Source organism: Schistocerca gregaria, chromosome 1 (assembly GCF_023897955.1).
Source record: "Schistocerca gregaria isolate iqSchGreg1 chromosome 1, iqSchGreg1.2, whole genome shotgun sequence".
Lineage (NCBI taxonomy): Eukaryota > Metazoa > Arthropoda > Insecta > Orthoptera > Acrididae > Schistocerca > Schistocerca gregaria.
Window position 1 is genome coordinate 213,551,041 of NC_064920.1, and position 26,874 is coordinate 213,577,914.

The 26,874-nt window shown below is 40.3% G+C and overlaps 1 protein-coding gene across 1 annotated transcript in view; it reads right to left on the minus strand.

Moving 5' to 3' along the window:
• The window catches only part of LOC126336997 (inversin-like), a 97,808-nt gene that overhangs the window by 23,566 nt on the left and 47,368 nt on the right, over window positions 1-26,874 (minus strand). The window contains exon 2 of the mRNA XM_050001242.1: window positions 6,932-7,171. Coding sequence (XP_049857199.1) covers window positions 6,932-7,155 — 224 coding nt within the window. The 5' untranslated portion in view covers window positions 7,156-7,171. The remainder of the gene's footprint in view (window positions 1-6,931; window positions 7,172-26,874) is intronic.

The window sequence follows — 26,874 nt, forward strand, 5'->3', positions numbered from 1 at the left end:
TTGTTTTTCCACGTAAAAAGTATTCATTTTAATTTTTTCTTTTCCTCTTTCTATTTCCTGTTTTTTCTTCAGTTCTCAAATACTTTTTTGTGAGGAATGGAAACTCGTATCAAGGTTTTACCATTATGGTAATTTTCTTTGCTTTTTCTACCAAGTTAATCTTTGGAGAAGGCATTAGAATCTTCAGTGACACAGAATTATGATCACATAACAGAAGTTATAAAAACTGCAAACAATTCATCATCAGCTACTGATATTTACTCTGAATGCTTATCCCAACCATCATATCATTGTTCCAATTTGGTGCGCTCTTGAATTTGATAGAACCTTCGTATTAAGTACAGCATTACAGCAATCTATTATTTTGTGAATATGATTGTTTTGCCTGCACTTGATCCGCAATCAACCAAATCATTACACAAATCATTCAGTCCACATGCTGGAAATTAATTAATGGTTTCTATATTTCAATCCTATCCCTTTTCCTCATGTAGAGCTGGCCACAGAATGACAAAGTACACTCGTGCAGGATGTGCGGGCCACAGGCAGACCAAAGACCCAGGTTTTAACTTGGCTTTGCGACGTTCCACTCTGGAGTACTAGTACAAAGTGACACTTCATTGAATACAACAGTGGGGCATTTTCTTCTGTTTGGCAGAATAGTTGTGTCAGTGCTTTTTACTCTTCATTATTTGTTCGTGGTATGCAGGACATTTGCACAAGAAGAGGCACTCTACTGATCTATCCTCACAAACACTTAAAAATAAATGGGAACGACAAAACAGAGGGATGAGAACTCTCACGTGAGTGGGAGGTACTGAATATATGCAATAAAGACCTTACAATGTAAACCCAAAAAATCTGGGTACTTTGATTGGGGGGAGGGGGAATCCATTGGAGCTTGGCTGGTTGTGTCCTAGTTTTCCCTGAAAATGATTTTGTCACCCTAGTTTACAGCAACACATAGCGAAGTAACTCCTCCATCCGCCAGGCAGAACCAGGGGGTAGTCGTCACCAATAGTAAGTTATCGGCTTCCAGAGATGATTTCTATATAACCATGTGTCAAAATAATTTTGATAGTAAATTGTGTACGTCACTCTCCAAATGTTAACATCGTAATTCTGTTTTGTAAACTGTTCATGTATTGAGTGAAAGAATTTTTTTTTTAAACAGTTCTTGTTTATACAGGATAATCAGGAAAAATCTTAAAAGCTACTAAGGGTGTTGTAGGATATGCTTTACTGACAAGTAACTGAAGAAAAAATTTCAGTATACTACACCTTTGCCAAGTTAATTACCACTTAAGTTATCCAATCAAACCATTATGAGTGTAAATTCAAGCAGCCCACAAGAGACAGTGTCACCAATTGTGCTCTTCATGTGGTTTCCTAAAACCAAACACAGAGTGATAGAAAAATTGGCCCTGGGGCAGTAGTCAGAATTGAACCCAAGCTACATGAGCATTCTCATGTGCTATCATCTACACTATGAGAAAAACTGAAATTAATTCTGACAGGTCACTTGAATTTGGGTGCACAATGTCCTGATTGACTAACTTCAATACTAATTAACTCTGAAACAGCGGAACATGTCAATTTTTTCTTAACAATTATTTCTCAGCACAAGTTACCTTACAATACCCTTACAAGCTTTTCGACTATCTCACCATCCTGTAGAACTGGATAGGGAAATTGCCCAACGCGTGATTCTACTAGTGAATGTTGGTAACATGAATATCTATGAAAGAACACGGAGATTCCATGATGTGCGTGCAATCTACAAACAGACGAAAGATACACAGAAAATCAGATCATCATATGGATTTACCAGTTATCCTGAGAAGTAAATAAGTGGCTAAAAGGTAACAAAGTCGATGTCTTGGTGAAAAGAAACAGACATAATTTAAAACAAGAAGAATTGCACCAATACTCCATGAAACAACCACTTGAAGATCACTGCAGATTTTGAAAATACAGTGGTATGCCAGAATAAGATTTTCACTCTGCAGCGGAGTGTGCGCTGATATGAAACTACCTGACAGATTAAAACTGTGTGCCCGACCAAGACTCGAACTCGGGTACTGGCAGAAGTAAAGCTGTGAGTACCAGGCGTGAGTCGTGCTTCGGTAGCTCAGATGGTAGAGCACTTGCCCGCGTAAGGCAAAGGTCCCGAGTTCGAGTCTCGGTCGGGCACAGAGTTTTAATCTGCCAGGTAGTTTCACACAGTGGTATGTTTGATACATCAATTCATACAAACAAAATTAATTTATAGTGCACTGGGTTGCTAAATATGTTTTTTTCTTCTACTGTGCTTTATATGCATATACATTTGTGATATCTCTCTTGTGTTAGTCAAACTCAGAAGTAGTAATTACCTGTCAGAACGAGGACCAGAATCCAATAGTTTATCTGCTATGAAATAACTAGAGACATCTTCAGCTTGTCTGTATATGTTACATAGCTACCATTTATGCATAATTCAGGAAAGATATCTTGAGGCAACTGACGAGATAAAAAAGAGACCATAATGCACTTCACCACAAATACAGGCACTGTGACGCTCATTTTGAATTACTGTATGAAGAATGTTAAGAGTAAATGAGGATGCAAACCTATTGATAGTTAAACACTTTTAAAGCTTCTCGCTAACTTCAATTTTACCAATAGCACTGCTGAATAATAGTTACACTACAAATATTCATTTTACAGATTGTGACACAGTTGTTTTGCTACAGTAAGTGTGATACGACATTTGTGTGTGCCGAGGATTAGGCAGAGTTGTGAACCATATTTTCAGCTTTCATGACTGACTGGAGCTTGTTAACAGCAAAATGTAGGTGACCTATGACAAGCCAGTATAAAAACTGGGTACTTGCACGTTTGTTGATCATATTAAAGCCCTTGCAGGTATTTTTCTGAAAGGAGCATTGTGTACTTGTTTTGTCAATGTTGACCATTAACAAGCAATTTCTATAAGAGTGTCAACTGGTCAGTATGCATCTCAGTAATGCAACCAAATCCAATACTTTCGAATACCCATTGTGTTGCATATTGTCAATCACTGCCACTGGTACTGGTAACACTCAAGTATTTCTAAGTTAATAATAACTTTTCTTGCATTTTGAGTATTAAAAGAAAGGCTAAAGTTCCAAAACAAATAACACTTAGGTGATCACTAAGAGACAGTTGTTATTTGTTGAACTTTTTACTACTACTACTACTACTACTACTACTACTACTACTACCACCACGATCAGCCGAGCACACTTTCTGTTTAAAAGGGGTAGAAAGGCATTACAATTTGCACCAGTGAGGATTGGACTTTTAATGCAAAAACAATTTAAAAACTAAGAGTGTTCTGAAGGCGGAAGGTACCTCTACGGGGCAAACAGAGCTCAGAGCCAGGGAAAGGCAATCTGCCTAGGAAATAGTAATCCAAAATATTACTCAACAAGCTTGAAAGATATGAGGAGGCAGTCCCATCACCAAGCTTAACCTGCGCAGCACTCTAAACATGACCAGGGGATTCTATATCTACTGGCTCACATCAACAATTTGCCTTTGATAATAGATTCAAAGGAAACGGACATGGGCTATGAAATAGGAATTTGCAATATGGAAACAAGAAACAGTGCTTCACATTTGGGACAGTAAACAATAGTAGTCTTAATAAACCAGTTGTGGCAGCGACTTTGATATCTGAATTAAAAACTTATGAGACACACATTGTAGCTCTACAGGAAGTTAGGTGGCTTATCGAAGGGATACACACGGAGGATAATTGTGTCATTTTTTTATGGGGGAGATGAAAAACACCATGGATTTAGTACTGGTTTTGCTGTTATGAACAGGATTGTTAATAGGGTTAAGGAATTCCATCCTGCTAACAAAGGATGTCTTACATAACAATAAACACCAGTGGTATGATAACATTCATAAATGTCCACACAGCAACTGAAGATTTAACTGAGGATGAGAAAGATGAGTGCTATGAAGAATAAGAGAGAGAAGCCGAACGTATTCCAACAAGAAATATGAGATTTATCCTAGGGGACTTTAATGGAAAAAAAGCTGAAAAAGGTATGCTCATCCCCACAATAGGAAAATATAGCAATCACTCGACCACAAATGAAAATGGATCAAAAATGATAAACTTTGGGCTGCCAAACAATATGAGAATTTGCTCAACGATGTTCCCTCACAAAGAAATACATAAAGGTATATGGTACTCTCCAGATAGCAAAACAGAAAATCAGATTCATAATGTTATAACAGATCAATGTTGCACTTCATTTATGAGAGAGATCAGAACGTATAGAGAAGCAGAAATTGGCTCAGATCATTTCCTAGTGGTAGGAAAGATGAAAATCAAGATGATTTGGAAACAGCAGCCAAAACCCACACCAAAACCTAATTTAGAGATCTAACAACTGAAGGAACTTTCTGTTAAAGAAACTTATGCGATGAAATAAATAACCGATTTACAGCATTGCAAGAAGCTGAAGAGGAAAATAAGTGTCGCAAAGGCTTGGGAAAGAAGAAAAGACTGTAGTAACAGACGCAGCAGAAAAAAAGACTGGGCAGGAAAAAGAAAATGATGAAACAAATTGTTCAACGAAAAGTGTCAGAAAGCAGTGGAAAAAGAGGAAAGAAGCCAGGATGTTGTGGCTGCATAATAAGGAGAGTGGAGAGAGACCCCTCAAGGCAGTTAGAAGAGAAACAGCAAGAGTTCTACAAAGAGAGAAAAGGAAATATGTAACAGGAGTCCTAGAATCTATAGAGGTGGAAAGCAGGAATGGAAACTCAAAGGAATTGTTTCAGTAGACAAAGTACAGTAAGAGAGGTTATCAAAGTGAAAATCAAATATGCTAACACAGCTGGAAGATATCCTAGAAAGATGGAAAGAGGATTTCTCCGAAATGTTAAATTGCAACGATCTCCACGTAACCTTCAATTATGCAATGTCATCAGAGAGTGACAACATTAATAATTACGAATGTAGAATCACAGAACAGGAAGTTATCCACACGGTTCAAAAGCTGAAAACACAAAAGGCAGCATGTAAGGACCAGATATCAGCAGAGATGTTAAAAGAGAGCATATGCAAACTAAACAAAGAAATTTAAAACCTTATCACAATGATATGGAAAGCTAAAACACTGCCTGAAGATTATAAAATTGCAGTAATTTGTCCCGTACACAAGAAAGGAAACAGAATGGAATGTGGAAATTATGCAGGAATTAGTTTTCTGAACATAATATGCAAAATCCTGTCATGATCATTCTGGAAATACTTAACCTTACACAGAAAACATTATTCAAGATTACCAGGCTGGATTTCAAACAAACCATTCCACAACTGATAATTTGTTCACTATACAACAGATTTTCGAGAAATACTGGAAATTTAACAAAAACGTCCACTGTCTCTTCATTGACTTCCAGTGAGCCTATGACTGTATCCACAGAAGTACCCTCTACAGCACATTACAAGAATTTAGGACACCAAGTAAAATCATTAGGATGATACAACTGTATGTGGATGGCTCCCAGGCAGCAGTGAAGTTTAGAGGGTCCATATCCCCCACCTTTCCAATTAAAACAGACTTACTACAAGGAGACATTCTTCCATGCGTCCTCTTCAACCTTGCATCAGAGAAACTCGTTCAGGAGAGTAATTTACATCTACACAATGGTCTCAGATTCGAACAGAGTGAAGTAAACATCCGAGCTTATAGAGATGTTGTAGTGTTGCTGAGTGAAACTGAAGAAGAACTAGAAGACATGTACAGATCTCTTAGGTTCAGTGCCAGTAAAATGGGACTTTTGACTAACCAAAAGAAAACAGAATATATGGGTATAGGGAGAGTCATAAACCCAAATCCTTACTTTGAAACTGACCAACATTCTAAATGTAGAGAACACTCTTCAGTTTAAATACCTTCGATCACACTTCAACAGTAAAAATTTCATAAGAATGTACATAAACGAAAGAATAGCCTCAGGGTCAAAATGTCTGTACTCACTAAGCCACGAAGATGAAGATAATATACAACACTATCATCTGCCCCATAATAGTGTACGGTTCAGAAAACTGGACACTTACAAAGAATGAATGAGAAAAACTAATGTTTTCAAAAGAAAAGTATGAGAAAAACCTGGGGACCTGTGTTGGAGAATGAAACAAAAGAACAATGAAATTCATCAGTTAAAGAAGCAACCCACTATCATCCAGAAATTACAAAGGAGGGGTGTGCAATGGGTTGCACATGTGACTAGAATGGGAAACAACAGAATCACCAAGAAAGCATTTGAAGGAACTCTCCAGTCAACAAGACCATTGGGCCGACCTCATACAAGGTGGAATGATGACATGGAGAAAGACATGTCAACATCAGGAATGTCCAGAGGGCAGAGAGAGACTGTGAGAGATAGAAGGCGATGGAAACAGATCATTGATGCAGCGCGTGGTCTGCAGGGCCTGTGATCACTGAGAAGAAGAAGAAGAAGAAGAAGAAGAAGAAGAAGAAGAAGTAGTAGTAGTTCTGCAGGTAGTGAAGCAATACATACCAGAATCTGCCATGAGACATCAGAAACCAAACAAATTAAATGGGGAACAAAACTGGATTGGATGACGTAATTATGACTATAGCTACAATAAAATTGAGACATCTGGGGCATACAAGCAGGAAAATGAATTACAGAGAGATCGGAACAGCGACCTACTTGGAGGTGGTTAGTTATCACAAATATGCAGCTGTAGCAAAATGGATGCATGTGGCTGAAAATCATAATGCATAATGAAGTCTCAAGGGAGCACTGTATGCTAAATAGCCGATAATGATATATACTTTACATGACTGTCATGCGGCTTAAAGTGTGTCAAGTAATTGGCTTATTGTAAGAAATAAACGAAAAAAAAAGCGCTTACCTGAGCAGTTGCAAACACCCGCGGCGACATATCTCTTTCACAACAGAAGGTGCCCGTAGTGGATCTTTGAGCTTCCTTTTCGTTGTGAACAGGTCACGAGTTGAAGATCCTCCATTGAGCAATATCTCTACACTTTCCCACGACTCTGTTTCCTCGGCAAAGTGTAGAGTCGTCCAGCTTAATATCACTTGTGCCTTATATTCTGCGTTCTTCGATGGTGCCATTTTTAAACAGGGAAACCTGTAACAATATAAATCGGAATTCGAATGAATTGAGATTAGATTAGATTAGTACTTGTTCCATAGATCATGAATACGACACTTTGTAATGATGTGGAACGCGTCAGGTTAAAAAAGATGTCTGTACAAGATGTTGCATTACACAAAATATTGCATGACACTAATGTTTAAGCTAGTTTTTTTTTCCTTCTCCTCCCTTAATTTATATCTAAAAATTCAGCCAATGAGTAGAAAGAGTTGTCATCTAGAAAATCTTTTAATTTATTTTTAAATGTTAGTTGGCTATCGGTCAGGCTTTTGATGCTGTCTGGTAGGTGACCAAAGACTTTTGTAGCAGCATAATTTACCCCTTTCTGTGCCAAAGTCAGATTTAACCCTGCATAGTGAAGATCATCCTTTCTCCTGGTGTTATAGCTATGCACACTGCTATTACTTTTGAACTGGATAGGATTATTAACAAAAAAATTTCATAAGTGAATATATATACTGTGAGGATCCGTAGATCCTTAAATAGATGTCTGCAGGATGACCGAGGGTGGGCTCCAGCAATTATTCTGATTAAACATTTTCGAGCAATGAATACTTTTCTACTCAACAATGAATTACCCCAGAATATGATGCCATACGAAAGCAGTGAATGAAAGTAGGCATAGTAAGCTAATTTACTGAGATTCTTGTCACCAAAATTTGCAATAACGCTAATAGCATACATAGCTGAACTCAGACGTTTCAGCAGACCATCAATGTGTTGCTTCCAGTTTAACCTCTCATCAATGGCCACACCTAAAAATTTTGAAAATTCTACCTTAGCTACAGACTTCCGTTCAAAGTCCATATTTATTACTGGAGTTGTGCCATTTACTGTACGGAACTGTATATACTGTGTTTTATCAAAATTTAAAGAGAATTCGTTTGCTGAGAACCACTTAATAATTTTGTGAAAGACATCATTTACAATTACATCACTTAGTTCTTGGTTTTTGGATGTTATCACTATACTTGTATCATCAGCAAAAAGAACTAACTTTGCATCTTCATCAATGTGGAATGGTAGGTCATTGACATATATCAATAAGAGTAAAGGACCTAAGACCGAACACTGTGGGACCCCGTACTTGATAGCCCCCCAGTTTGAGGAATCCGCTGTTTTAACATTACATGAATCACTTATTTCAACTTTCTGCATTCTTCCAGTTAGGTATGAATTAAACCATTTGTGCACTGCCCCCCTTCAAACCATAATGATTTAGCTTACTTAAAAGAATTCCATGATTTACACAACCAAAGGCCTTTGAGAGATCACAACAAATACCAATGGGTGATGTCCGGTTATTCAGAGCATTTAATATTTGATCAGTGAAAGCATATATAGCATTTTCTGTTGAAAAGCCTTTCTGAAAACCAAACTGACATTTTGTTAGTACTTTATTTTTACAATCATGGGAGGCTACTCTTCAATACATTACTTTCTCAAACATTTTTGATAGAGCTGTCAGAAGAGAGATTGGGCGATAGTTGTTGACATCCATCGCATCGCCCTTTTTATGCAATGGTTTTACAATGGCATATTTCAGTCTATCGGGGAAAACACCCTGCTCCAAAGAGCAATTACATACAAGGCTGAGAATCCTACTTATCTGTGGGGAACGAACTTTCAGTATCTTGCTGGAAATGCCATCAATTCCGTAAGAGCATTTACTTTTCAGTGAGTTTATTATTTTACTGATTTCAGAGGGAGAGTATGGTGGAAATATAGTTGTTTCAAACTGCACAGGTATGGCCTCTTCTATTAGAAGCCTTGCCTCTTCTAGGAAGATCTAGATCCTATTTTCTCCACAACATTTAAAAAATGATTATTGAAAATATTTTCAATTTCTGATTGTTTGTTAGTACACTTGTCATTCAGTTTTATGGCACTAAAGTCTTCCTGTGCTCTAGGTTGCCCTGTTTTCCTTTCAATAATATTCCAAATTGCTTTAATTTTACTATCAGAGTTACTGATCTCAGACATGATACACATGCTTCTGGACTTTTTAATAACTTTTCTTAGTACCGCACAATAGTTTTTATAATATTGAACAATTTCGGGGTCAGTACTCCCTCTTGCTGTTAGATACAGTTCTCTTTTACGGTTGCAAGATATTCTTATTCCTTTAGTTAGCCAAGGTTTTTTTAAATGTTTTCTTGGAATTATGTTTAACTATTTTCTTGGGAAAACAATTTTCAAATACCTTTAAAAATGTATCGTGAAATAAGTTATATTTCAAGTTTGCATCAGGTTTCTTATACACTTCATCCCAGTCTAGCTGCTTTAGGCTTTCCCTAAAGTTTGCAATATTTATATTGTTAATTCAACGCATTGCTTTGAAATTCTGATTTGATATACTGCATGGAGCTATGTCTTGTACTGTAACTAACTGTGCACCATGATCTGAAAGACCATACTCAACAGGATAAGCATTTATAAAAAAGTTATCTATCAGTGTCCTGCTGTTCTTTGTTATCCGAGTAGGAAAATCAATGACGGAGCTCAAATTGAAAGAACTGAGTAATACTACAAGGTCATTCTTCCTATTACTCTCTTTCAGGAAATCAACACTGAAATCCCCACAAATGATAATTTGCTTCCCCCTGTCAGACAGATAGCACAACAAAGCATCCAAGTTTTCTAGAAATAGCTGGAAATTCCCTGAGGGGGACCTATACACTGTTACAATTATGAAAGTGCTATCATTTAGTTTTAGTTAAGTGGCACATGCTTCCATATGTTGCTCTACACAAAAAATTTTAGTTTCTAAATTTTTTACACTGTGGAAGCTTGTGACATATATGGCAACTTCTCCTCTCATCGTATTATCTCTACTTACATGTGCAGCTAATTTGTACCCATTGATGCTAACCTTTTGCATATCAGTGACAATGTGATGCTCAGACAGGCATACTACATCTATTCCATTCTCAGTTTCTATATCTTCTAAACAAAGCAGAAGCTCATCAATTTTATTCTTCAATCCCCCAATATTTTGATGAAATATACTAACATTATTTTTTACTTTACTTTTGTGAGTATCTAACTTTTTTAACATCTTTAGTACTTGCCTGGCTGACTTTCCCACTGGACACTGATCTTACACTAAAAAAGAGTTTCCACCATGAGATGTAGTTCCTCCGCCCTTTAAATTTCCTGCTATCAGCCCAGCCAGTTTACCCTTCCCCTTCTTGTTGAGGTGTAGGCCATGTCTAGTATAGTCCCACCTACTGAGTGAATCAACAGTAACCACACCAATGTGTGATTGTAGGGCAAGAATTTGCAAGTCAACATTCACGTATGTTTTGGTAGAAGGACAACGTTCTGCAAATTACCGTCTAGTTTGTTTACATCATTAATATGAGAGGAATATTTTCAAGCTAAGTACTTTTATAGGGTTAGCACCCTTTACAAGTATATCGAAACTATTTCGTGAGTGATTTATTTGAACCACCTATAGTCTCAAAGAAGTCCTTAACTCATTAAATTATAAAGTTCGATACCTTCGTGAATATGCTGCACAGGAAATACACGTACAATACAATAAATGTGTCCAATAACACATCCAGACAGTTACGAGACTGATTTTATTCCTGGCGTACAAGCGACGTCAGCGCATTAATTATGGTGCCAACTTAAACTATCAATTGCGAACAGCGAAAGTGCTTCCTAAGCTGTGGGTCCGCTGGATACACCTATTTCGAAATTATAATGAAAATAAATGTGCGTTTAATTTTTTTTGTTAAAACTTCAACTCTAACACTAACAATCATTGTAATAAGCAGGTCGAAAGACAGAACCACTTGTTTTTTACTTTTACTTGCACTTACTTAAAATGTAAAGTTTGTATATTGCGAGAGACGGCCCTTTTGTTTGTAACATTTGGCACAGAAAGTTTATTTCCTGAATGCATATACAGAAAGTGTGTCATTGGATTCCAAAGTTTATATAGTCTTTGAGTAGCTGAAAGCACTGGCGCCCTCTTCTTTCTCGAGCGTAGGTAGAATCGCATGCTTTCACTTTGGCCTTGTTGGTGAGGCGGCTTGATTTCGGGATGCAGTTGCTGCAGCTTTGAATTTAAGCACTTCATAATTCGCACGAACACAGGGAAGGATCAAATCACTTTTTATCCTTTTCTTTTCAAAGTACGGAGGAAGTAAAACGAAGTTATATCTACAGAGCTCATTTCATGAGCTTTCTGTTGTATATGCGAAATTACAGTAATTGTTAGCAACTACTACCAGCAATGTATAAGAGGATCGCACAGAAAGCAATGCAACACTTTGTAACATCTTTATATTCGATAAATTATTCATATACAATTCTACCCTTGAATGACGTTTACTAATTTTCTATCTTCATACTCGCAGAATCCATGCGCAAAGTAGTTTCATACAATAGCTATGCCATGAGCGCATAATTATTCGTTGTAGTACTCTCTCTCTCTCTCTCTCTCTCTCTCTCTCTCTCTCTCTCTGGTAGTTGTTAATGAAAAATAGCTTCCGATGTTGTCTTCGTGCCGATTAGCCTGAGCATTGTTTGAAGAATTGTAATCTGAATATTGAGCTTTATGACAAAAGGTAACTGATACGAAATTGTACGATTAAAAGGGAAATATATATTATTTGAGAATTAATGATATTCATCGATATATTGCGTAGTTGTTAATCAGAAGGGAACTTCTGAAAGACTGGATAAGAACCTGCATTTAATAATCCAAGAGCTCCATAACTTCTTCGGAAGTAGAAACTTCATCGGAACCAAATATCCGCTTTATCTGAGGTTTCCCGACTGATTATACAACGCTCCCAAAATTACGAGGCATTTTATTTGTACAGATTAGCGGACTGCCGCAAAGCACGAGCCTGCAGAGAAGAAGAATCATCGCCTGATTTCATTCTAACAAGTACAATTTCTGAATCATTTTGAGTGACTGAGTTACGACTGTGTTTCCTATTATGAATGATTGATTGCTCGAACGAATTGAGAACCACATAATTACATTGACAGAAGGATAAATTACAACTTTTTTCCTCGGCCGAGAGCAACGATATAACGTAAAACGTTAGATAAGCATTACTTGAATTTTCCGTGAGTGTCAGCGCAAATTTTCCGTTTCCTTCGACAGATAGCGTACTTGCAGCAATATTTCAACATGGCGTCTCAAGTCACGTACGTTACACGCAACGCATCCTAATAAATCTCTCGAAACGTTTGTGAGCAGTTTATGGAGCATCTGCAGTCGACAGAATTAGTCGCTGGACAAAGTGGGTGAAGCCGTTATGTGGAAGAGGTTAGGGGATCTATCGAAGATTTGCAGCGTTTTGGGAGGCAATCCAAGATTGTCTCACCTGACGAGATGGAGGTTGCTGGTGCCGTCATTCGCGAGGACCAGTGCATAACGACTCTGGCGTTGGCGCTAAAGCTGTCAGTCAGCAAAGAAGTGTGGATGCAGTCAAACGTGATTCGTGATCAGAACAAACAGGCCCTTGCGTATCGTTGGCCATAGAATGAGAATGAGATTGCGTGGAAAAATACGGTGTGTAGAAGAAAAATCATTCTTTTTTACGCTTACGTTTCATCGTGTTCAATATGCAACTGTTCGCGAAAAAGAATGTGGTGCATATTCTTCAATTTCGATAATTAATACAAAACTAAACCACAGTAGTTCCCTAGTTATTCGTTACTGCTGAATCTTCAGATCCCACTTGACCACTCAAAAATTCTGTGAAATTCTCCGACAAGTATTACAGCTCGTTTGATCCTAAGACTGTCACGTGATTTGCTGGCGCTTGGCTTGCTAGCACTGCATTTAACAAAATTTGCTTAAGTAATATCAAATGCAATGTGATTTCATCTAGCTAATCTTTTTCAGATGACTATATGTGCATTGCATAGTAAACCTACGTTTCAACAGGTAAGCCGTTATTACCAGGGCCAGGTTCACACATTGTCTAGTACATTTAGGGAACAGTGAGTGTTTATTGATTTTGCTCACTTTCTGAGTACCTCTAGCTAATGTAATTGTTTATCCTGTAAATGTATTAATTACTGTTGTTGGGCACTATCTCCCTCAGACGAATGTGTTAAAGAAATACTGTGTTCTATATTCATCGCAGTGGATACACACTATTTTCAGTCACTTGATCAGCCATGATGCAAGACTCGTAGCCTTAGATATGTAAATGTCGGCCTGTTTAGCCACGTGATGTATCGGAGCTCCGGGACAGCGCCCCCCCCCCCCCCCCCCCCCCACACACACACACACACACACACACACACACACACACACACAGAGAGAGAGAGAGAGAGAGAGAGAGAGAGAGAGAGAGAGAGAGAGAGGGGGGGGGGGGGGGGGGGGGTCCAGGAAGCGACTGCCAAAGTCTACGATGCCACGCTGGGACGGACATGGCAAGAATTCGATTACTGTATTGACGTCTGCCGTGTCACTCAATGTTCGCAAAACGAATGCTTGGGATAAAAAAAAAAATTCAGAGTTTCTCTTCAAAATGCAATATGTACGACATCTATGTAGACACACAAACACAGCGAGAGAAATATGCGGAACAGGGTCGTAAGTACCAGGTACAGCGCGACATTTCTAGACCTCCCTCTAAGGGGTTAGGGCGTTCAGCAAGTAATGCAACATTTTCTGTTTTCAGAAAGCAGGTTAGTTTTAGTCAGGATCCTAATGCACCATACAAGACCCACTTTTTTTTGTTACAAAACTCCGTTTTTTCAACGTAACTTCCGTTCAGTGTACTACCGGTAGGTAAAGAACCATCTATTGGGATGAGATTGGTATGGTCACCACCTCGCCAGAGGCCACGGAAAAAAGTATTTAACGGGGACATGGATTGTTGATGAGAAAAGCCAGAACACAGCAGAAAAGAAAAATTACGAGTTTACTTGTAGGGAGCATCGAATTCAGGATTCACTGTTGATACTGTCTGTGACCCCCTGTAGACAGGCCAGTATAGTGTAACAACTTGCAGCTTTTTTTTATGAACTGAAAAAAAATTGCTACTGGCACTTGTCAGTCAGGAACGTGAAGGAATCCTTTCCTCCATGATGGAAATGAAGTATGATTTATTTGAGTTTCGAGATGAAGGGTAAATTATTTTACCTTTAAGGAATTTACTCACATACGCCCCCTGAAATTTTTTGGGGATTTCGACTTGTCTATATCCTGTATCACACATATTGTTTCGTGTAATTTCATTTAGGAATGGATGGTTTAGAGAGAATGAGAAGAATGACATGGTCAGTGCTCTTGTACGCAAGCAAGAACTGTTTTGGACATGTGAAGCCATGGCCATAGCAGTAACGAATAACATTCAATTGTTCATATGCAACGCTAGACGGAGTTTAGAAACAAGACAAGCACTAACTTTTCTTATGTACGTTTGTATCACAAGAGAAAGTTAATGACGAAAAGTTCAATTTTTGTGAACGAAGTTCCTTTCTCAACATTTTCTGACAGGTTACGAAACCGTAATAGTGTCATTTATTAATAACGAAAAACGTAACACGTGTGAGTAGACGTGTTTTAGTATTAGCTCTCATTGTAAGAGTCATCCCGAAGTTACTTAAACAACCTTAATAATGCCGATGCCGATCCCTGACCCCCCCCCCCCCCCCCCCGCACGAAATATCATTAAACAACTAATTTAAGTTAACGTCATTAAGAAGTCAGTGTTGTGTAAACTTTTAAAAATAACTTACATATTAAATGGTTGAAACAATCCAAGTCTAATGATAACATTTTGAGCAGTCGCTTCGTTATCCTAAAATTCTCTTGAACGTCTGTCCTTCAGTTGACAAAATCATTCGTACTCTGTATATATTTCTGACTACTATCACAAACTATGTGCATTACCTCACACACGTGTGTGATATCTTCTACAGGCTTCACTGCTTGTAAATGAGTAAGTACGGTTATTTGTGCATTCATTTTTCCATTTGACCTTTTAGCGTATTAATGATGTATCTTTCGATCCTCCCTGTAGCAGTAAGCAGGAACATATGAATAATATGACATTCACGACCCCTACAAATTGCTAAGGCCTACAGTGTCGGCAGGTTGTGGAAACTCTCGTACCTCGGACTATGAGATTTTCGAGAAAACAAGCGACTGTATTCCCTCTTACATCTATTCAGTTATTATATAGTGTCTACACACAACAACATACTCAACAGTTAAGGATGCTGCCAACTTGTGATATCCGCCGGCCAGTTTTTTTTTTTTTTTTTTTTTTTTCTGTTACGTGTACCTGTGAAGTGTGTCCTGCTGTATGTATCGGCATTATTTTAACATCGATATATATACTCCACAAGCCACTGCACAGTGGATGCTGGAGGGTACAGCGTACCAAGATCATCGATTTTCTTTACCATTATATTCGGCTATTAAGCGAGGGAAAAGTGGTTGTCCAAATGCCAAAACTCATGTTTGTCTTATATCCTATCAAGACAATGTCCTCTCTATTCAAGTGCTATTCTGAATCCTTTACTGTATCTGACAGAGTAACTATGTTTTCTGCGAACCGCGAAGTTTTTGTACTTTCTCCCTGAAGTATAATCCCTTTTGCAAATCCCTCGTTGGTTTCCTTTACTGGTTAATGTACAAACTGAATAGCATGGATTGGCGCGCAAGAATCCCGCCTCGCTTCCTTCTCTACTACTGCTTCCATTTCATGTCCTTCGACTCTTGCCCTGTACCTTCAGAATTCAGACGATGTATTCCAAGTAACATTACCGAAAGCTTTATCTATATTTTCAAATGCTATGAAAGCAGTTTTGCTTTTTTTGAATCTGTTTTCTAAGGTATGTCGCAGTATTCATACATTTCTCTGGAAGCCTAACTGATCTTCTCGAGGAAGGCTTCTACCACACTCTCCATTCTTCTGTAAGTAATTCGTGTCTGTATGTTGCCATCATGAGTCATTAACTGGAGGCTCCGCAATATTCACAACTGTCAGCACCTGTATTCCTTGGAATTGGATTTGTATTATCCATAATGGGTTCTTAGAGGGCATTGGCTGACATGTATCGAAATTTATAGCACGCTGTCATTCTTACCACCTTAGTAGAAATCTTGACCAAATCATTCAAAATTTCGTCCATCAATATGTTCCTGTAGACAACACCATCACTAAAAAATTATCTCCTAGTGCTACTGATTCTATCCGATAGATCGTTTCTGTATACTGAGAAGGTCAGATATACCATTACGTTTCCTTGAGGCGCACCCGATGTTACTAGCATTAATATGGAACACTGACTGGTACTGTGAAGTCCTATAGTCCATGTTAAGTCCCATATTCCTTGAGTGAATCCGTATCTGTGATGATACTCTCTTTTAGTGCCACCAGAGCTGTGTTGACAACCACAGGCAGTTTACCGGCGCTGTGGCAATGGCATGAAGATTTCATCATCCCTTTACCCACCACGAGGCGAGTCGAGCCGCTCCTCACAATCCTGGCGACGTAGCGTAAGTGAAGTGCGACTATAGGACGCGCCAGGGGGGTTTCCACATCGTTGAGCCACAGGGGTTCTGATTCATACAGGAATAGATAACGAGCATCAGCTTAAAGAATTTGTGACTAATCAGTGTAAATATTCGTTGAGTTTCTCAGATGTATGCGCAGTGTGAGAACGTCCAGCACAATGCGAGACCACGCCGCCAGTCACCACCAGGTTAGGGTTCAAGCAGTCGACGCCGGACGGCGCCCCATCTCCGCCACTGGACCCGCATTCGGAGGGACGACGGTTCAAGCCCGTGTCCGGCCAAATTGATTTAGGTTTTCAGTGATTTCTCTAAATCAGGCAGAAGTCGGGACTGTCACTTTCAAAGGGCCCAGCCGATTTCCTTCCCCATCCTTCGCTAATCCGATGTGACCGATGACCTCGCTGTTTGGTCCCCTTCCCCAAACCAACCCCCTCCCCTTCCCAACTCCGCCAGACCCGCTCCGCCGCCACCAGTGAATTTAGTGCAGTGCAACGGATGCGCTGCTACCAGGCTATCCTCAGCAACATCCTAATTTATGCCTTGGGGAGCAGCGACTCATGTCCAGGGCGGTGCAGCCTTCAAGCTCCGCCATCTGGCCGAGCGTTCAGTACCGGCCATCGTCGCCCACAGGGGCGATGTCTTCCTCCGTGTTCAGACTTCTCCGTGAGAAGTCTGGTAGACGGTGTAACTTTCCGCATACCGCACTGTGAAGACTGGGACAGAGTGGGCGAAACTAGGGTCAGCGCCGGCCGCTGTGGTCGAGAGGTTCTAAGCGCTTCAGTCCGGAACCACGCGGCTGCTAGGTCGCAGGTTCGAATCCTGCCTCCGGCATGGATGTGTGCGACGTCCTTAGGTTACTTAGGTTTAGGTAGTTCTAAGTTCTAGGGGACTGATGAAATGGCTCTGAGCACTATGGGACTTAACTTCTAAGGTCATCAGTGCCCTAGAACTCAGAACTACTTAAACCTAACTAACCTAAGGACATCACACACATCCATGCCCGAGGCAGGATTCGAACCTGCGACCGCAGCGGTCGAGCGGTTCCAGACTGAAGCGGCTAGAACCGCTCGGCCACACCGGCCGGCGAGACTGATGACCTCAGATGTTAAGTCCCATAGTGCTCAGAGACATTTGAACCATTTTGAACTACTAACTCAAATATTAAAATATTACAAAGTCAATTTACTAGCAAAAATATTGAAAAATAATGGGCAAGCAGCAGCAATCGCACCCACAACACTACGTATGAAGCACTTGCTAAATAGCGTAAAATAGGAAAAAAGGGGGGGTCTTAGGATAAAAGTGTGATAGCTACGCTACTGTTTACAATGTCTACAAATGATCTAGTAGAAAGAGTCGGAAGCTCCAAAGACTGTTCGCAGACGATTTGGTTGTCTACAAGAGATCACTGACGCAAGAAGACAAAATCGATTTGAAGAACGATCTGCAGAGGACGGATGAATGGTACAGGGTCTGGTAGTTGACCCTAGAGATAAATTAATGTAATATACATGTCCATACACAGGAAAGGAAATCCACTACTATACTACTACCCTATTATTTACGAATTGCTGGAAACAGTAACTACCGTAAAGTATCTAGTACTACCCAAAGCGACCTTAAGGGGGAATGACAATATAAAACGAACAGTAGGAAAAGCAGGTGACAGACAGGTTCATGGGAAGAACTTTAAGGAAATCTAACTCATTCACGAAGGAAGTGGTTTATAAGGCGCTTGTTCGACCTATTCTTGAGTACTGTTCATTGATGATGATCATCATCGTCACCACCACCACCACCACCACCACCACCACCATATTAGGTGAGGGCCACTCAACATCATGGTGATCAGGGACTCTGACGAAAAGTCAGCATGACATTCTCTTGAGTGAGGAGAAAGGCTGCCGCCGCCCCCCCCCCCCCCCCCACAACTGAAGCAGTTTATAATGAATTAAAGTCTGCCTCCCTCCCCCATCGATTTAGGGATGAGGCTTCACAGTTCAAAAAATTTCACTCAGTATCAGCGAGCATGGTGGGCAGATCTCCATCGAGACAGAGAGCTGCCCTGATACCAGTATATACAACACACGTTGGCAAAATATGCTGAACTGAAAGTGGCACAAACCTCACAGAGTCGTGGATCCTCCCACTAGAGAAAGAAGCCATGTGTTTAACGACTATGACCTATGCGCAGCCTGGAAAGCAGAACCTCCTTTCAGCGACTGCAGTCTTTTCTGTCATTTTCAACCGCTCAGTCTTCCACTGATGCGTGATCCATCTGTCAGAAAATGAGATGACGGCATGGGACATTGACAAACACCATCCCGACATGCTTCCTTGGCCACTTTGTCATATTGTTTCCTTGTGTCTCGACGTGCCCAGGTACCCAGCAAAAGTTCACCACCTTGCTATAATGTTGGAGCCGCTATAAGGAGTCATGGATGACCTGAATCAACTTGTCTACTTAACACATTTAATGAAGTGTTTGTAGTGCACTAAACGAGTCGGGACAAGTAACCTTAATCCCCTCGAGCGCCATCATATTGCCAGATAAAACTGCATTATACTGGTAATTTGTAAATTGTTCCAGAAGACACAGAAAACCCTATTATATGAAACAGCGGAACAATTGAGGTCTTTCTCTTGCTGGCACCCATCCGTGTAAATAGCGATAAAACTGTGGCACGTACTTAAAATAGAAGAAAACAAAGTTGTAAAAACGTAATCTGGAGTACGTTTTCTTGTGCTCCAAGCTTAAAAATCACCTCAGACCTCTGAAGACACGAAGATACTAACGCGTTCCATCCCTGGCTGTGTATTCGAAGCTCTGATAGATCCAGGTCTTTGAGATAGTCAGCAGCACGTATCCCGAATGGTTTGGTCACATGGGGCCGATTCCTCAACAGTTGCTCAAAGGTACGTTGAAACATTATACTAAATGCCAGTGAGTGAGGTGACGCTGCGATTTTTAGTGCCTGTCAAGCCAAATCCAGAGTGATGGTTCGCCTGCTGCTGCAGACAGAGACTGAACTGAACTGGTCCGAAAGGCTCCAGTCGATATCTGGCCGCCCTCATGGTAGACAGCGTCTTTAGGTAGAAAATTCGGACTGATCCATAGGCCACGTTCCTATAATCTAAACGTGATCAAACAAACGACCTATAAAACAGCAAGAGGCATTTCAAAATATTCAATGACTGGAAGCCCTTTGTTCATAGGTCTTTAGGTGTGGGATCCAAGTTAATTTCGAGTCAAATAATGAATCCAAAAAGAACACAGATTCTTGAAAACGTAAATATTGTTCCCCACTGCGAGCACTGGTTGGTTAAAACTTCGAAGAGCGCGGTTAAAACTGACACATGTATTCTTCTCTGGTGAGAACCGAAAACCAGTTGTCTTGGCCCAAGTTTCTAGCCTCCTGATGGTCATAGACAAATGATACGTCTCATTTCGAAACACACGATTTTATTCTCTCTGTCATTAATAAAAAACTCTGTACGCATTAAATAAATACTTTCCCTGAAATCTAGGCAACGACTGTCTCTGTACAGAACACCATGTGAAGGACATATATATTTTCAGTTGTAACGCTTCATACTTTTCAAGTAGGTTACTGACGCGTCCTGGATTTAATTCGCTGCGGAGGTTTGTTAATAATATGCCAGCGTTACTAAAGCATCGTTCACTTTATGTTCTCTTTCTGGGATGCATAAAATGCGTCTTGCGGCTGCACTCGTCTATTTTATCTGCTGCGGAGGATCTTTTATTCTTGGAGTCCTTGAAATAATCTCTCTTTCTAGGTGGCGATAAAAACACCACCTGAAGGCTCTCGGCTCTGTTAATGTGTGTGTGTGTGTGTGTGTGTGTGTGTGTGTGTGTGTGTGTGTGTGTGCGTGAGAGAGAGAGAGAGAGAGAGAGAGAGAGAGAGAGAGAGAGAGAGAGAGAGAAACTGATAACTGATGTGGAATTCATGAAGTCATACCTGAAAAATACGTGTTTTACTTTGATGAAATATTATACGAAATATAATACTTCCGTTTCGCTATAAGACACAGTACATCAACTATGCAAAAACGATTACATTAATGATTGCATGTTCTACCTCCGTAACTTTCTCACATTTGCCGCACACTTTTAAGAATTTTCTTCTTTTAATTTATGTCGTTTATATTAAGCATACTCAGATCACAAAAACATGGCCGATGGAAAATAGCAATTTAACGCTTGGAAGTAATTGCAATATTCTCAAGCAGGCGAGCCAGAACTTTATCTTTAATTCCTTGTAACTCATGTTAAAAACACACATGTTACTATACATCTGTAACATTGTTTCATTACAAATCAATTCTTTGCTCGTATCATAAAGAAACAACTAACTGCACTAATTAAATTCGCCTCACAATCGCTTTCACTGAAACTACAGATATGTTCAAGTGCCTGAAACCAATGAACTAACGAATTGGACTGTACGTTGGTTTTCGTCGTCTAATTCACCTGTGGCCGATTTAAATGGTTTCACGAAATCCACAATTCTTCCTGCTAGCTCATCACTCTTCACTGTTATCTGTAAAAACACTTATTTTTCTTCAGCAAAGTAGCAACTTCGCTATACTAAGTGGCTAAGGATATAAGTATACTGTGGTGCCACCGCCAGACACCACACTTGCTAGGCGGTAGCCTTTAAATCGGCCGCGGTCCGGCAGTATACGACGGACCCGCGTGTCGCCACTATCAGTGATTGCAGACCGAGCGCCGCAACAGGGCAGCTCTAGAGAGACTTCCTAGCACTCGTCCCAGTTGTACAGCCGACTTTGCTAGCGATGATTCACAGACAAAATACGCTCTCATTTGCCGAGACGATAGTTAGCATAGCCTTCAGCTACGTCATTTGCTACGACCTAGCAAGGCGCCATTATCAGTTACTATTGATACTGTGAATCCTGTACCGTCCAGACCGACGTTCGTCATTAATGGATTAAAGTTAAGTATTCCACCAGCTACGTCCGTTTTTCTAAATTCTAATTTCCTTGTCCTGTTCCAGACCTCACGCCAGCCTGCGTGAGCTAAACCGCGTGACTTTCGGCCTCCTCTAGTAACACGGCGTTGGCTCTCCTGCCAACCACAACATATACTGTACAAGCTGTTCTAATGTATGCTCACTTCTTGTTTCAAAGACAATTTTAAAGATAAGCAGAGGACACTTTTCGTTCTGCAGTATTTATTGTTGCTCAGATGATTGGGCGCCGGCCGGTGTGGCCGAGCGTTTCTAGACGCTACAGTCTGGAACCTCGCTGCTGCTACGGTCGCAGGTTCGAATCCTGCCTCGGGCATGGATGTGTGTGATGTCCTTAGGTTACTTAGGTTTAAGTAGTTCTAAGTTCTAGGGGACTGATGACCTCAGAAATTAAGTGCCATAGTACTCAGAGCCATTTGAACTTTTTTTTATGATCGGGGCATGATGTAACGAGGCGCTATTTTCATTGGAAGAGTGGAAATGCTTTGTTAACATGATGAGCAGCAGAAGGAAGCTTTTCATGATTTTCCAAGGGTTTTAATATATTGACACTCCGCCAGAGGCAGAAACAAAACCATGTAACATGTCCTGGGAGATGTTCTTATCAGTCATCCTTTCTTCTATTTCCTTCATAATACGGGGTGTTTAAAGTCTCTCCGCAGTGCCGTATGATTGTTAGCCGCGCGTGTCGTACGGCCGCAGTGAATATACCGAAATGAAACTGAGTGAAATACAAGTCATTAATTTATTGAATACTGATTTGTACTGAGATAAACGAAACAGTGGTATGTTGGTAGAGCCCACTTGAAGGGATGTTGGTAGAATCCACTTGAAGGAAAGTAACCCAAGCAGGCGAACAATCATACTCATTTCTGCTACTTCTCGTTACTTTGGTCTTTCTTCGATGCACTCTCAATCCATAATCTGTACTTATTAGATTGTTCATTCCATACACCAGATCATGTAATTCTTCTTCACTTTCACTTAGGATAGCAATGTCGTCAGCGAATCGTATCATTTATATCCTTTCACAATGAATTTTGATTCTACTCCTGAAACCTTTCTTTTATTTCCAGAATATCTTTTTCGATGTACAGGTTGAACGGTAGGAAGTGAAACGACTACATCCCTGTATGACACCCTTATTAATCCGAGCACTTCGTTCTTGGCCGTCCACTCTTATTATTCCCTCTTGGCTCTTGTACATACTGTATATTACCCGTCCCTCCCTACAGCTTACCCCTGTTTTTCTCAGAATTTCGAACATCTTGCACCATTTTACACTGACGAACAGTCTTGCTTCCATTGTCAACCGCAAAGTCAGAATTGTTTCTCTCGTGCCTTTACCTTTCCTGAGGCCAAACTGATCGTCGTATAATACATTTCCATTTTTCTTTTCCGTTCTTCTGTATATTATTCTTGTAAGCAACTTCCATGCATAAGCTGTCAAGCTGATAGTGCGATAATTCTCGCACTTGTCAGCTCTTGCAATCTTCGGAATTGCGTGGGATATTTCTCAGAAAGTCAGGTTGTATGTCGCCACTCATACATTCTACATACCAACGTGAATAGGCGTTTCGTTGCCGCTTCCCCAATAATTTTAGGAATTCCCATGGAATGTGGTCTATCCCTTCTGTCTTATTTGATCTTACGTCCCCCAAAGCTCTCTTAAATTCTGATTCTCATACATGATCCCTTATCTCTTCTAAATCGACTCCTGTTTCTTCTTCTATCACATCAAACAAATCTTCCCCCTCATAAAGGCCTTCAATGTACTCTTTCCACCTATCCTAATTGTGGAATTCCCGTTGCAGTCTTACTGTTACCACCCTTGCTTTTAATTTCACCGCAGGTTGTTTTGACTTACCTATATGCTGAGTTGGTCTTCCGACAATCTTTTCTTTTTCGATTTCTTCACATTTTTCATGCAGCCAATTCGTTTTAATTTCCCTGCACTTCCTATTTACTTCATTCCTCGGCGACTTGTAGCCCTGGAGAACTTCAAGTGTATCTAGTCATTCCTCAATACTTCCGTATCCCACTTCTTGGCGTATTGATTCGTCCTGCCCAATCTCTTAAACTTCCGCCCATTCTTCATCACTAATACATTGTGACCTGAGTCTGTATCTGTTCCTGGGAACGCAGTTCAGTGTATGATTTCGAAATCTCTGCGTGACAGCGATGTAGTCTAACTGAATCTTCCAGCATCACCCGCCTTTTTTCAAGTAAAACGTCTTCCTCTTATGGTTGATCGGATTATTCGCCATTACTAGCTGAAATTTATTACAGAACTCAATTAGTCTTTGTGCTCTCTCATTCTCTGTCTCAAGCCGTTGTTCTCCTGTAACCTTTTCTACCGCTCCTTCCCCTACAAATGCATTCCAATCCTGCATGCCTATTAGATTTTGATCTCCCTTTACGTACTGTATTACCCTTCCAATATCATCTATTTTCTTTATCTCTTCATGTTCAGCTTGTGACGTCGGCATGTAAATCTGGACTATGGTCGTCAGTGTTGGTTTTCCGTCCATTCTGGTAAGAACAACCCTATCACTGAACTGTTCACAGTCACCTAATCTCTGCTCTATTTCTATTCATAACGAACCCCACTCCCGTTCTACCATTTTCTGCTGCTACTGATATTACCCTACACACATCTAACCAGAAATCCTTGTCTTCTTTCCATTTTACTTCACTGGCCCCTACTGTGTCTAGTTCAGCATTTGCATTTCCATTTTCCGATTTTCTATCTCCTCTACCACGTTGAAACTTCAGACATTCCAGCTCCGACTAGTAGAACACTGTCCTCTCGTTGGTTACTCAATCTTTTTCTAATCGTCACCTCCCCCTTAGCAGTCCCCTTCCGGAGATCCGAAGTGGGCACTATTCCGGAATCTTTTACCAATGGAGAGATCATCATGACACTTTTTCAGTTACAGGCCACATGCCCTGTGGATCCACGTTACGTCTCTTTAATGCACAGGTTTCCATTGCTTTCTCGATCCTCATGCCGTTGGTCATTGCTGTTTCGTCCGCCTTTAGGAGCAGTTTCCCACCCCAAGGACAAGAGAGTGCCCTGAACCGCTGCCCGCTCCTCCGCCATCTTTGACAAAGCCGTTGGCAAAATGACGGGTGACTTCTTATGCCGGAAATCTTCGGCTGCCAATGCTGATTGTTACTCAAAATTTAAGACATGGCGGAGCCGGAACTGATGGTGTGTTTATCACTAAGCAAAGATGCTACGCTTAAACCGCGGGGCGCAGGACCCTACAAAAATATCTACTGATCTAATAAATCTCAAGCTGAGGCACAACACAGAAGGTTAAGACTTTTTCAGAAAATGGTAGCGATCAATAGCATTTTATAGTACGTTATTTTATCCACTAAAACGTGGGAAGTATCAGTTGTAAAGAAACATGAATAGGACCCTTCTGTAGGAAATTTAATGAAGTTTAATTTTACACCAGGAAACATTTTCGTCAGAAAGCATGGTTTTTCAGTTATTCAAGAAACACATTAATTGATGGGATTTTTATTGTCGTTTTCATGACACTCCCTGCCACCACTGTAGAGAAATTAGCCGCTACATGATTTTCTCTCCTAATTTACTTGGCTAATAAGAAGGAGCAGGATTAGATTTTATGGCCACTTCAACATAATGTATAACAAGAGGCGGGGAAAAATATTCAGCTTCTAACAAAAAAAATCAGAGTTTGAAAAAATTCAGAAAGATCTACAGGAATTGGGATAACAGATAAAGACGCGGGAAAGCAGACGTGAATTATTCAAGGGAAAAAAAGATTTTCCAGAAGGAAACAAGAGAGAAGGGCAAAACGACAACACAAAGAAGATGAAAACAGAAAAATGAATGAGCATTCGGAAGCCTAGAAAAAGGAATACATAATGTAATAAAGCAGCTATTTTATTGATTGGCTACTCCATAGAGTGTTCTGTGCACAACGACCATATACATGAAATTACAAGGAAGGTCAGCGTTGGCCGTAATATTGATGGTTTATTGACAGCAAAATCGATTTTCCATTGCATAGTGATCATCTTCAATGCTGTCAATAAACCATCAATATTACGGCCAACGCTGACCTTCCTTCTAATTGCAGCTATTTTACTTTGTCATGAGTTGGCCAAATTGGAATAATAATAATAATAATAATAATAATAATAATAATAATAATCGTTGTGACTCATAGGTGGCAAAGTATAACAAAGAATCGCGATGTAATGATCATTTATCTATTGACATTCGGGCAAAAGCAGCGTACGTTGTTCAATGTGAAACGCACAGCAGCGCACTGGTGAGAATAGTAACTTCTACAATAGAAGTTTTTGGCGTAAGATCAGGAAGAAAGTAACGTGACTCGTACGCAGTACAACCTGTCACCATGGCCGGTTACGTCGACGACACTGCTCGGCAGTTGGCGTTCGAGATGTGTGTTATTCAACTCTTCAGACTGTATCAGCTTAATTCGACGACTGTTCCTGCAACTTGTGCATTTCGTCCTTGCTCACCGTCCCCGAAAGTTAGCGTTTACTAAGAATGAATGCCAAGAGAAGTAAGCTATAAGAAGAAAATATTTTTACTAAAATTCGCAACTAGAGTTCTCGAAAACGCTATAGCAACGAACTGTACTAGTGCAAAAATCGTTATGTCTACATATTTACTACAACCATGCGAAAGGGGAGAAAATTCGTTACCCGCTGTTTGTACGTTTCCCTTTTTAGCCTGAGCGCCCCTTGGCGTTCGCGAGAAAAACATACAGCGAGTGGTTCGTGGCAAGGGGTTCAGAAGAGATCGTGAGCCTCTTTTGCAGATCTTCGAGGCTGAGCAAGGAGAACTGGGCCACCCGCCGCACACTACCCCCATTGGATCGGGCACATAAAGCGCCCAATTAACTGCACACTATCTACCCGGCGTCGCCAGAGGAGCTCCTGCAAGGCATTCCACAAACTTAAACCGATTCTTTAGCAGCACGCCATTTGAATCCGTCTGGACGTACCTCGCAGGCACGACGCGGAGAGTGCATTTTCCATTAAATACGTTACCACTGTACGGAGAACATACATCAGTACCTAATGAACTTAACTGATTAAAAAACGCACAAAAAATATCGCGTGCTGTTGTGCACTGCAGGAAA